This window comes from Cavia porcellus, unplaced genomic scaffold, assembly GCF_034190915.1.
Source record: "Cavia porcellus strain 051 isolate PalLab524CR breed Dunkin Hartley unplaced genomic scaffold, mCavPor4.1 scaffold_26, whole genome shotgun sequence".
NCBI classification, from domain to species: Eukaryota; Metazoa; Chordata; class Mammalia; order Rodentia; family Caviidae; genus Cavia; species Cavia porcellus.
This window is the reverse complement of record NW_026947509.1, coordinates 21460962-21474620: the sequence shown is the minus strand read 5'-3', so window position 1 is coordinate 21474620 and position 13659 is coordinate 21460962. Positions and strand designations below refer to the sequence as shown.

Below are 13659 nucleotides of genomic sequence, written 5' to 3'. Positions count from 1 at the left end.
TATAGGTTTAGGAAAATGCAGACTTGTGAATGTTATTGGGAGCCCAGCAAAGAGTCCTGATTATCTGTCTTAAAAATAAGGCAAGAAAAATAAAAACCAGAGGCAAGTATAGTATTCCCATCAATGGCTGGGTTGGACCTCTCTACTCGCAAAGCAGCCACTATTTATTAGGTGTATTTAGTGATAGGTAAGGCTAGTAAAGGATTCCAGTTCATCAGAAGTGTGTAAATGATCATATGCTAAGAAGGATCTTGCCCTGGAGTATAATCCTGGGATGACTCAAGAAGGCATAGATGATTTTATGCTAAGAAGGATCTTATCCTAGAGTATGATCCTCAGATGACACAAGAAGGCACAGATGATCTTATCCTTAGAAGCATCAATGGGAAATCTCAGATGGATGGTACCAATAATCCCAAACCTCCCTTTTATTCCATAGGAAAACATGAAAAATTCGCCATTATGAATTGTGGTCTCCAACAGAATGTTCCTGTAAATCTCTTGCTGTCCTCAGTCTTGAAGAGGGATAAAATAGGTTATGTAAATTTAGGGCTAATCACCTTTGTATTGTCAGTTTGCTTAACATGTCTGTATAGAGAGCTGAGCAGAGATCTGATCTAAAGTTTTAAAGTAAGAAAAGAGTCAAGATGAAGCTTTTTTCTACTTCTGGTTGTATGTTGGGCACTTATAGACCTAAGTGAAAAGCAACTGCTTTTTTAATTGTTTCTCTGTGTGTGTTGTGTGTGCATGCGTGTGTGTGTGTGTTTAACATGAATCTCTTTTGACTCGTTCAGAACAAAAGACAAATCATGCTTTTAATGCGTAACAGTTTAAGGACCCAGAGATGTATTCTTTTGTTAGTACATGTTTTCAGTAAATGATGATTACGTTCATCATGAGAAGTTAGTACATGTTCTTGATTATGTGTATGTTGAATCATTCTGGCAACCATGGTATGAAGACTACTTAGTTATGGTACATGATCTTTTTGATGACTTATTGCATTATTTGCCAGCATCTTATTCGCCAGTATTTTATTAAGGATCTTTGCACCAATGTTCATTAGTGAGACTGGCCTGTAGTTCTCCTCTTTGGTTAAGTCTTTCTCTGGTTTTCGTATCAGAGTAATACTTGTCTCCAGGAATTAGTTATGGAGGATTGCTTCCCTTTCAATTTCATTAAAAAGTTTGAGGAGTGGGAGAGACGCACAAAAGCCCTGAGAACAGGAATCGGTGAACAGAGTTAAGAGCTGGGCGGGCGGGGAGCTGTGCATCGATCTCCAGAGTGAGGGAAACTGGGACTCTCCCACGGTCTAGGAGGTGCCAACAGAGGACATTCTGGGACCGGGCAGACTTGCTGGAACAGGGTGCTGTAGTGACTTCAGTGAAATATCCCCCTCTCAAGTGGGAGTGGTGAGCAGTGCCTAGCCTATGTGATGCTGCTGGCTTAGACCCAGTAGGCTACCACAAACCAGGTCCCAGCGCCTGAAGGGGACCTGGAGGGGCGGACCCCGCATAGGCTGCCCGATAACTCACTGGTGTGCTGCGGTGGGCGGGAACACCTAGCTGCCGCAATTCAATCAGATTGTGGCCAACAGGGAAGGCAGCTGGGCTTCCTATATACACTTGCATATATAAGGAACAAAGAATATGGAAAGAGGGAGCAACAAGAAAGGCCACTCAGCCCCCAATCCTGAGAAAGAGGCAATAGCAGACACCGCACCAACAGACATAAAGTGCTATCTCCAGAGCCTCATAGATGAGTTCAGGAATGTAGTTATTAATGACCTGAAGCTAGACATAAGCAGAATAGTTAGAGAAATGCTAAGCACCACCCAAGAAAAAACAGATGGTGGAATGGAAAAACAGAAAAAGAGAAGAGAATTGTTTGATGGAGAAAATAGAGAAAGCATAGAATACGTGAAGCAGGTTCAAAGAGATTACCAGGAAACTAAAAACTCTATTGAAAACTGGCATAACAGCTTGAAAGAAACTAAGGATAGATTATCTGAACTGGAGGGCAGATTTGTAATATGGGAGCATGAAATGAAAAACTTCTTTAAAAAAATAACAAAGAAACAAACAGCAATAATACAAAGACTAGAAGATGATAAGAGGATCTATAACTGAAGAATAAAGAACATAAAAGAACATAAAGAACATAAAAGAAGAGGTAGGGACACAAGCAAATGAACTACAAAAACTACTCACAGAAATAATCCGGGAGAATTTTCCTGATTTAGCAAAAGGTAAAGATACTCAGATGTATGAAGCATACAGGACCCTAGCCACCTACAACCCAAACAGAGCTATACCCAGGCATATAATAATCAAAATACCAAAAATCCAATATAAAAACAGAATATTAAAAGCTGTCAGAGACAAGAAACAGATCACTTACAAGGGAACACCCATCAGAATTACAGCAGACTTCTCGGCACAAACCATCAAATCATGAAGAGCGTGGGGGGAAATAATTCAAGCTTCAGAAGATAATAACCTCCATCCAAGATTGATATATCTTGCACAACTATCACTGGAAATTGATGGAAAAACAAGGTGCTTCCAGGATAAAGAGGAACTAGGGGAATATGCAACCACCAATTCAACCCTATAGAGAATACTGCAGGATACTCTAAAAAAGAAAAATACAAAGAATCCAGAAATAGTGGCAGAGAGGCCACAATGAATGGAGCAGAAAACAAAATGAAGACAAACTGACCACTAATGACAGAAAAAGAGCTCAACAGAAATGAGGCAGAGAAGATTCGATGATAAAAACAGCTATTTTGGAGAAAACAATGTCATAATAGGCAATGCTGATTTAATATCATCTAGTTTTGAAGTCCCATCAAGCTTTTGTTCTTCTGTCTCCATAGGTCTTAACATGTTTTATCTTATTGGATTTTATTATATGTCATAGTATAAACAAAAACTTTTATAGACAAGGAGATTATACAGAAACCACTGTTCATTTTCTGTTAGTTGATTCTAAATACCCTGTAATACTGTCATTCTCTTGAACAGTTTTACATTGTTTTGATATATTTGATGCTACAGTATACGAAGTTATACTCAAAGATTTCAAGGAAAGAGACAATATGGTAACTACTTTTATGTCTGGATGTCTTGTGGTAGAACACTATTTTGCTTAAATGGTTATGTTTTTTTCTGCGCTGTTTTGTTGTTATGCCCTCTTTTATCTCAGTCTCCTTTTTATTACTTACTTTTTATTTTTATCCTTTTAATTAAGGGAAAAATAAGTTTAAAAAATAGTAGGATATATTATAGTAACCCACTTTGATTTACTATTAACTTGATTTGAAGCCCTGTATTGCTCTGACCATCTTGTTTTGACTGATGTTCCTCTATTCTGTTTTACTTGATAGTACCAGGTTCGAAAGTATAGGCAACAGTTGTGAAGATAGTGGGATTCATTATGACGCCCATTCTGGTTGACTCTTATCTACTTTTGAAGACCTGTAATGTCTCCAATGTTTTGGTTTTGTTGGTTTTGTTCTTTACTGTTTTGTTCAATTTTATTATAACTGATGATATAGGCAATTCTATTTGAGATAGCGGGAGGCATTATGGTAACCATTGTTAATCACCTTGTATTATGTTTTTACATTATGTTATGTCCACCCTTTTGATTTGACCAACTCTGTTCTGTTATGTCACATTTGGTTTTACTCTCTTCCAAAAAAAGTAATAAGAACTGTGGGAGCAATAAAACCCAAATGTGTAGTAGTCATTGTACAAAAGAGAGGAAAAGAAAGTGCTCTAAATGATATAACTACATGTATATTTAAGTGTATAAGATACACAATGATATTACTGAGTTTTGTTGGATCATTGAACAGAACTGTTTGGTCTCACTGTTTGAATGTCCACTATATAAGTTTTAATTTTGTAACTTGAACAAATATTTCTAAGATGACAATATGTAATCCATTAACTAGTGATTTCCTACTGTATTTTTTTTCTGAAATTCTGTATAACTTGTACCCTTTTTCTGCTTTTTTTTTCTTTTTCACCTTAAATAAAATTTTTTAAAAAGTTTGAGGAGTATTGGCATTAAATCTTCTCTAAGTTTCTTGTACAATTCAGCCATGAAAGGACCTGGTTGTTTCTTTATTGTAAGTTTTTAATCACATTTTCAATTTCAATAACTGACATTGGGTTATTCAAAATTGTTATATTTTCTTGATTCAGATTTTGTAGTTCATATGTTTTTAGGAATCTGTCCATTTCCTTTCTGTTTTCCATGTTATTTAAGTAAAAATTTTCAAAGTAGGTATTCATGATCGTGTGAATTTCTATAGGATCTGTACTAATTTCTCTCTTTTCATGCCTTATTGTGTGAATTTGAGTTTTTTCTTTCTTTTTCTTAATAAAGTTCACTAGAGGCTTATCAGTTTTGTTTCTTCTCTCAAAAACCCAGCTTTTTGATGCATTAATTCTTTGTATTTGTAGTCTCAGTTGCATAAATTTCTGTTCTGATCTTTATAATCTCCTGTCTTCTGTGAGCTTTGGGTTTTACTTGCTCTTCTTTTTCTAGAATGTGAGAGAAGCATTAGATTGTTTATTTTCACTCAGTCTCTTTTCTTGATATGACAATTTATTACTATATATTTTCCTCTTAGGACCACTTTCATTGCTTCCTACAGGTTTTGGTATGTTGTATATGCATTTTCATTGAATTGTAGATATTTCTTAATTTCTTCTTTAATTTCACCTGTAACCCACTGATTGTTTAGGAGGTTGTTATTTAATTTCCATGTATTTATGCAGGTTTTATAATTTCTTTTGCCATTAATTTCAGTTTCCCTCACTATGGTCAGATAATATGCATGGGATAATTTCAATCCTTTTACATTTACTTAAGAATTTTTAATGGGTTAATATATGATCTATTTTGGAGAATGTCCTGTGTGCAGCTGAGAAGAATGTGTAGTCTGATGTTGTTGGGTGGAACACCCTATAAATGTCTACTAAATCCATTTGGTCACAAGTTTGATTCAGTTCCGCTATTTCTTTGCAAATTTTGTGTCTATATGATTTATCTCTTTGTGACAATAGAATATTAAGGTCCCCTGTTACACTTGTGGCATTGCATATTTGGTGTTTGCATGTCTATTAATATTTGTATTGTATAGTTGGGTTCTCCTGTATTTGGTGCATATGTGTTTATGATTATTAGCTCTTCCTCTTCAATTTTTCCCCTAACAAGTATGTAGTGACCTTTTTTTTATGTCTTTTGATCATTTTTGGTTTGAAGTTTAAATTGTCGGCAAACAGAATAGCTACCCCTGTTTTTATCTGAGTGCCTGTTCCATGGAATATTGTTTTCCATCCTTTGACTTTTAGTCTATGAGTTTTCTTTTGAGTCAGATGTATTTCCTCTATACAGCATATTGTTGGATTCTGTTTCTTTATCATTCTCTCCACCTATTTCTTTCAATAGGTGAATTGAGGCCATTTATATTGATTGATCTAACTGATACATAGTGGGTTAACTTTGTCATGTTACTTTCCTGTTTTAGTTTCCTATCACCCCTTTGTTTAATTGCTTGCCATGTCTGGTGTTTTTTTTCTGTTATTGTTCTGGGAAATACATGCTAAGACTCATGCATGAATAGAACCTACAAACAGTTTATGAGAATGGATCTCATTTGAAATGAATAAATACTTTGAAGAAAAAGAGACACTATACTACCCAGTGTTGATCCTGGAGTGTCATGATGTGAAATCCAGCAATACTATTATTCTTTGTTCAGAGTGATTTTAGCCTGCTACGGTTTGTTTAATCTCAACATAAATGAAGATATGGATAGTCATTATGTATGTTTAAGTGTATAGGACTGATAACTATATTACTAAGTTGTTGTTGGGTAGTTGAACAGAACTGTTTGCAGTCTCACTGTTTGAATCCCCACTTTGTATGTTTCACTTTTGTATCTTGAACAACTATTTGTAGGAGGACAATATGTAATCATCAACTAATGATTTCTTACTGTTTATTTTTTCTTTGAAAGTATTATTATTTCTACCCATTTTCTGTTTTGTTTAGTCTTTAAACAAAAATTTTTTTAAAAGGGAAAAGTTCTTTCTCTTTATGATTGATAGCTGTGATCCTGTCTTCAAGATCCAAAAGTCTGCTTTTTCGCAACGGGTTTGCCGCGAGAGCACAGGTGTAGTGAAAACCACCACTAAATCAAAGGCAACATGGGGAAGGAAAAGACTCATATTAATATCTTCGTCACTGGACACGTGGATTCCGGCAAGTCCACCACTACGGGCCATCTGATCTACAAATGTGGTGGCATCGACAAAAGAACCATTGAGAAATTTGAGAAGGAGGCTGCTGAGATGGGAAAGGGTTCCTTCAAATATGCCTGGGTCTTGGATAAACTGAAAGCCGAGCGTGAGCGTGGTATCACCATTGACATCTCCTTGTGGAAATTTGAGACCAGCAAGTACTACGTGACTATCATTGATGCACCTGGACACAGAGACTTTATCAAAAACATGATTACAGGCACATCCCAGGCTGACTGTGCTGTCCTGATTGTTGCTGCTGGTGTTGGTGAATTCGAAGCTGGTACCTCCAAGAATGGACAGACCCGTGAGCATGCCCTTCTGGCTTACACCCTGGGTGTGAAACAACTAATTGTCGGTGTTAACAAAATGGATTCCACTGAGCCACCCTACAGCCAGAAGAGATACGAGGAAATTGTTAAGGAAGTCAGCACCTACATTAAGAAAATTGGCTACAACCCTGACACTGTAGCTTTTGTGCCAATTTCTGGTTGGAATGGTGACAACATGTTGGAGCCAAGTGCTAATATGCCTTGGTTCAAAGGATGGAAGGTCACTCGTAAAGATGGCAATGCTAGTGGAACTACACTGCTTGAAGCTTTGGATTGCATCCTTCCACCCACTCACCCAACTGACAAGCCTTTGAGGCTGCCCTTCCAGGATGTCTACAAAATTGGTGGTACTGGTACTGTCTCTGTGGGCCGAGAGGAGACTGGTGTTCTCAAACCTGGCATGGTGGTCACCTTTGCTCCAGTCAATGTGACAACTGAAGTAAAGTCTCTTGAAATGCACCATGAAGCTTTGAATGAAGCTCTTCCAGGAGACAATGTGGGCTTCAACGTCAAGAACGTTTCTGTCAAAGATGTTCGCCGTGGCAATGTTGCTGGAGACAGCAAAAACGACCCACCGATGGAAGCAGCTGGTTTCACTGTTCAGGTGATGATCCTGAACCATCCTGGCCAGATCAGTGCTGGCTATGCCCCTGTAAGTTTAATAGTGAAAGACTGGTTAATGATAACAATGCATCGTAAAACCTTCAGAAGGAAAGGAGAATGTTTTGTGGACCATTTTTTGTGTGTGTGTGGCAGTTTTTAAGTTATTAGTTTTTAAAATCACTTTTTAATGGAAACAACTTTACCAAAAATCTGTCACAATTTTGAGACCCATTAAAACAAAAGTTTACAAATGGGTTTGATAGACATATACAGAATGTTCCACCCAACAACATCAGAATACACATTCTTCTCAGCAGTACATGGATCATTTTCTAAAATAGACCATATATTAGCTCATAGAACATATTTAAGCAAATGCAAAAGAGTTGAAATCATCCCTTGCATATTATCGGATCATAGCGCTCTGAAATTAGAAATTAATGATAAAAGATACTGCAAAAATTCCACAAACACATGGAAACGGAATAACACACTCTTGAGTAATCAGTGGGTCACAGAAGAAATTAAAGAAGAAATCAAACAATACCTAAAAGAAAATGAAAATGCAGATACAACTTACTGGAATCTGTGGGATGCAATGAAAGCCGTTCTGAGAGGAAAATTTATTGCACTGAGTTCCCACATCAGGAAAACAGAACGAATACAAATAAATAACTTGATGCTACACCTCAAACAGCTAGAAAAAGAAGAGAAAGTCAAGCCCAAAGCCAAAAGAAGAGAGGAAATTATAAAAATCAGAGCAGAAATCAATGCAATAGAGACTAAGAAAACAATCCAAAGAATCAACGAATCAAAGAATTGGTTCTTTGAAAGAACAAATAAAATCGATAAGCCCCTAGACAACCTTATTTAAAAAAGGGAAGAAAAAGCTCAAATTCATGCAATAAGAAATGAAAAAGGTGAAGTCACTACAGACTCAATAGAAAAACAGAGGATCATCAACACCTATTTCGAAAACCTCTACTCTCAAAAGTTTGATAACACAGAAGAAATAGACAGATTCTTAGAAGCATATGAAGTACCAAAGCTAGATCAAGAGGATATAAAACTGTTGAATAACCCAATCTCTGCTAATGAAATTGAAAATGTAATTAATTCCTTACCCACCAAGAAGAGCCCAGGCCCAGATGGATTCACTGCAGAATTCTACAAGAAATATAAAGAAGACCTAATGCCAACACTCCTCAAACTATTCAATGAAATTGAAAGGGAAGCAATCCTTCCTAAGTCATTCCTGGAAGCAAATATTACTCTAGTACCAAAACCTGAGAAAGACCCAACTATAAAAGAGAACTATAGACCGATCTCCCTAATGAACACAGATGCAAAAATCCTCAATAAAATATTGGCAAATAGGATCCAGCAAATCATCAAGAAGATTATACACCATGACCAAGTGGGATTCATCCCAGGAATGCAAGGATGGTTCAACATACGCAAATCAATAAATGTAATCCACCATATCAATAAAGCCAAAAATAAGAATCACATCATCATTTTATAGATGCAGAAAAAGCCTTCGATAAGGTCCAACACTTATTCATGATAAGAACTTTACAGAAAATTGGAATAGATGGTCTTTACCTCAATATACTAAAGGCCATTTATGACAAACCAACAGCCAGCATCATACTAAATGGCCAAAAATTGAAAGCCTTTACTTTAAAATCGGGCACAAGACAAGGATGTCCTTTATCACCACTCCTATTTAATAGAGTACTGGAAGTACTAGCCAGAGCAATTAGGCAAGAAAGAGAAATAAAAGGGGTAAAGATAGGAAAAGAAGAAGTTAAATTATCATTGTTTGCAGATGACATGATACTCTACATAGAAGACCCCCTAAGCTCCATTGAAATACTCTTAGATACAATAAATAAATTCAGTAATGTGGCTGGATACAAAATCAATACTCAGAAATCAATAGCATTCCTATACACAAACAACAAAATCACAGAGAGGGAAATAAGAGAAACTGGACTATTCACATTAGCAAGCAAAAAAATGAAATATTTAGGAATTACTCTTACGAAAGAAGTGAAAGACCTATACAGTGAAAATTATAATACACTGAAAAAGGAAATTGAAGATGATCTCAGAAAATGGAAAGACATGCCTTGCTCATGGATAGGAAGAACAAACATTGTGAAAATGGCCATTCTCCCAAAACTCTTATACAGATTCAATGCAATCTCAATAGAAATACCATCAACATACCTTATAGATCTAGAGAAATCACTCCTAAATTTCATCTGGAACCAGAAGAGACCTAGAATCGCAAAGGCAATTCTAAGCAGCAAAGACAAAGCAGGAGGCATCACAATCCCTGAGTTGAAGTTATACTACAAAGCAACAGTAGTAAAATCAACATGGTATGGGAATCAAAACAGAGCCAAAGATCAGTGGAATAGATTAGAAGATACAACCACAACTACAAACACACTCAACCACCTTATCTTTGATAAAGGAGCCAAGCAGGTTCACTGGAAGAACGACAGTCTCTTTAATAAATGGTGCTGGAAAAACTGGCTCTCCATATGCCGAAAACTAAAGCTAGACCCATGTCTATCACCATGTACTAAATTAAAATCTAAATGGGTCAAAGATCTGAATATTAAAACAGAAACACTAAATCTATTGGAAGACAAAGTAGGTAGAAATCTTGGAGACATAAGAGTAGGTAAAGAATTCATGAACAAGACTCAAACTGCACTGGAAATACTTCCCAGAATCAATAACTGGGACCACTTCTTATTAAAAAGTTTCTGCATGTCAAAAGAAATCTCCAGCATAGTGAAAAGAAAACCCACAAACTGGGAAAAGATTTTAGTGAACTCTCTCTCAGACAAGGGCCTTTTGTCTAAAACATATAAAGAATTAAAGAAACTCAGACCTCCAAAATTCAAAGATCCAATCCAAAAATGGGCATCTGAGATGAATACGCAACTCTCAGATGAAGAAATGCAAATGGCAAATAAATACATGAAAACATGCTCATCATCATTGGTCATTAGAGAAATGCAAATTAAAACCACACTGAGATACCATCTCACTCCTGAAAGAATGGCCAGGATCAAGAAAACCAACAACAAATGCTGGAGAGGCTGTGGGGAAAAGGGAACTCTCCTGCACTGCTGGTGGAGTGTAGACTGGTACAGCCTTTGTGGAGATCTGTCTGGAGATTTCTCAAAAAGTTGGGACTGGAATTCCCATTTATTCCAGCTATTCCACTTCTAGGCATATTCCCAGAAGAACTGAAAGCATCATACCACAGTGATATATGTGCACCTATGTTTATAGCAGCACAATTTGTAATCGCCAGATCTTGGAAACAACCCAAGTGTCCATCAACTGAGGAATGGATAAAAAAGTTGTGGTATTTCTATACAATGGAGTATTATTCAGCTATAAAGAAGGATCACATTGAGATATTTATCAATAAATGGGCGAAGCTTGAGACCATACTCATAAGTGAAATAAATCAATCTCGCATGTATGAATACCGAATAGTTTCCCTAATGTAAGTAATGATTCAAATATATAAAAATATGTGGTAATCATGATTCCCCATTAGGTGGCCTTGAAGCCTTATAAAGTTTTCACTCATTAATTAGAAAGGCTTTATTCTGGGCTTCTTGATATGGAAATATTTGAAGATAGAGTATATGAAGTTTTATCCAAATATTTCAAGGAAAAAGACAGACACTATGGTAACTACTATTAAGTCGGGTTATATGGTGGTGAAGTACTAGGTTGCTGAAACAGTCATGCTTTGACCTCTATTGTTATATTGTTATGTCCTGTTTTATCTCAATCTCCCCCTTATTCTTTTAAAAAAAATTTAGTCATTTCTTATGTTTGTCTTAATTAAAGAAAAAATTTAAAAAATTAGGATATATAAACAGTAACTCTTTTTGATTTCCTATTAACTTGTTTTGAAGTCCTGTAATACTCCCATGATCTTGTTTTGACTGATTAGACTCTGTTCCATTCTATATGATAGTATCAAGTTTGGAGACATAGGCAACTACTTTGAAGGCAATAAGATTCACTAAGATACCCATTCTGGTTTGACTATTGTCTTCTTTGGAAGTCCTGTAATGTTTACAATGCCTAAGTTTTATTGGTCTTGTTCTCTACTGTTTTGTCCAACTTTATAATATCTACTGAGATAGACAATTCTTTTTAAGGAAACAAGAGACAACGTTGATAACATTGTTGATAACCTTGTACTCTGTTCTACACCATGCGCTATGTCTATCCTTGGTTTTGACTGACAGCTTTGTTTTGCCATATTTGACTGTATTCTCCCCCCCCCCCAAAGTAATAAGCACTAAGGAGTAATAAAATCCAAAATGTGTAAATTTTGTTGTAAAAAAGAGAGGGGAAAAAAGAAAAAAAAAAGAAAAAGAGCTCTAACGGATATAACAGCAAGTGTGTTTAGGGGTGTTAAATAGCTGACTATATCAATGTTTTGGGATCATTGAACACAGCTGTTTGCAGTCTCCCTGTTTGAATGTCCACCTTGTATTCTTTGATACTGTGATTTGAGCAACTATTTTCAAGATGATAATATGTAATCTACTAACAGGTGATTTCTTACTGTTATTTTTTTTTTGTAGTTCTGTATTACGTGTACCCTTACACCGCTTTGTTTTGTTTTGTGTTTTACTCTTTTTCCTCTTAAATTAAAAAAAAAAGATCCAAACATCTATCCTCACCTTCATTCAAACAGTTTTTTCCAGCTTTCAGTGGAAGTTTTTATTTCCTGCATATCTCTTTGAATTTGTTTCATGCCTTCTGTTTTTTTCCTATATTGTTCATTCAAGAGTTGCATCATTTTCCCATGCTCCTGTACTTTTTAATCTATGCCTTCTCTAGCTATGCTGAGCAATTGCTTTATTAAGGTTGTCACTTGTTTCTTTACCTGAGAGATTATTTCTTACCTGAGTTCCTTTATGGCCTCTTGGATTTCTTTCTTTATTTCACTTGCTATCTTTTCAAAAATTTTCGGTGCCTGACTTCTAATGTCCTCTGTTTCAACGTCTCTTGTACTTGTTCCTAATGGACTGAATGTTTGAAATTGAATATTGTTTTTTCACTTTGTCATTTTCACCTCTTGGGTTAATACTTTTGTCTCTTCAATCCCACTAATCTCAACTGTCCATCGTGTGTGTTTTAGGATCCTACTGTATGGCTGATGTTTGTCCAACTGCTGGGTCCCACAATGAAGAGGAAGGACCAGTTACCTGAATTCCTCCTGCAGGCCTGTTGGATGAGTCCTATATTCTTCCTAGGCTGACTAGCCTAGGAGTATTTATGCCACCAACCCTTAGCTCCTATTTTTACTATGACTTGAGGCTGTTTTAGGCTGTCATCTATCTGGCTGTCATGTGTGCCTCAGCTGGGACCCTACTCTGTCATTGGGCATCTCCTAGGCCCTTTTCAAGTTCCTCTTGGTTGAAGAGGGCCTCTTGGCATTCTTCTCAACCCACCTGGTGTTGCCTGTATGAAAGAAGGACTCACCCACACGCTTTCTGAACTTGCAGCTGTAGGGGAAGGTCCTACAGCTGGAGGGGAAGGTTTGCTGCTGCTTCTGTTTACCCACTGAGATCCTCTATTGGAGGAGGAAATTCACCACACTGTTGCAGGTCCACTGAGGTCCTCTGTGTGAGTGAAGGGGGGCTGAGGCTTCCACCAGCTCACGAGGGCTTTTCAGGTGTTGGAAGGGGCTGCTGATGGGTTGTTGAAGTCTCTGGGTTGAGGGAGGGTGGTGAGTGACAATCTTGCTGGCCCTAGAGGTTTCCAGGGTGAAAGAGGAATGGCAACCAAGGATCCTGCTGGCTGCAGAAGTCTCCAAGGTGAAAGAGGAGGGGTGACCAACATTCCCACCACCCTGCAATGTCTCTGGGGTGAAGCAAGAGGGATAACTGATGATCCCAACAGCCCCTGACGTCTCTGGGGTAAAGTGCAATGTGTCTTTTACTGTAATACATTTTTTAAAAGTTAAATATTCATTACATTTCCTGATCATGTCACATAAGCTTTTTGCTGAAAACTGGGACAACTTGTTCTTTCATAGGGCAAGGAAAACAAGTTTTACCTTCAAGAACTGAATCATAGTACTATTTGCTCTGAACAGTATTCAAAAAGACAAATATTTATAGGACTGGGTTACAGTGTCCAGTACCTTTCCAAAAATGCAAACTACTTTTTCTCTGAAAAGCATATGGGAATTTTAGCTTAGAAGACATAATTTGGGAAGATACTGGCTGGTGCATTAGAATATTCTCAGACATTTTAGTCTGGCTCCAAAACTGGTGATGAAATCAGGTATTATGCTGCACACTGGTGATCCCACCATGCTGGTAGGCTGAGGCAAGAAG

The 13659-nt window shown here is 37.0% G+C and overlaps 1 protein-coding gene across 1 annotated transcript; it reads left to right on the top strand.

Moving 5' to 3' along the window:
- Positions 1-6162: 6162 nt before the first annotated feature.
- Positions 6163-12786, top strand: LOC100715250 (elongation factor 1-alpha 1-like). Its single transcript, XM_063237507.1, has 2 exons — positions 6163-7304; positions 12712-12786. The coding sequence occupies exons 1-2, from the start codon at positions 6228-6230 to the stop codon at positions 12784-12786; spliced, it is 1152 nt and encodes a 383-aa protein (XP_063093577.1). The 5' UTR covers positions 6163-6227.
- The last annotated feature ends 873 nt before the right edge of the window (positions 12787-13659 follow it).

What these genes read in the sequence shown, in the direction of transcription:
- LOC100715250 (XM_063237507.1), top strand. Translation starts at nt 6,228, where the DNA reads ATGGGGAAGGAAAAGACTCATATTAATATCTTCGTCACTGGACACGTG. An exon ending in TCAGTGCTGGCTATGCCCCT is followed by an intron (nt 7,305 to 12,711) that starts GTAAGTTTAATA and finishes GGCATCTCCTAG; the next exon opens with GCCCTTTTCAAGTTCCTCTT.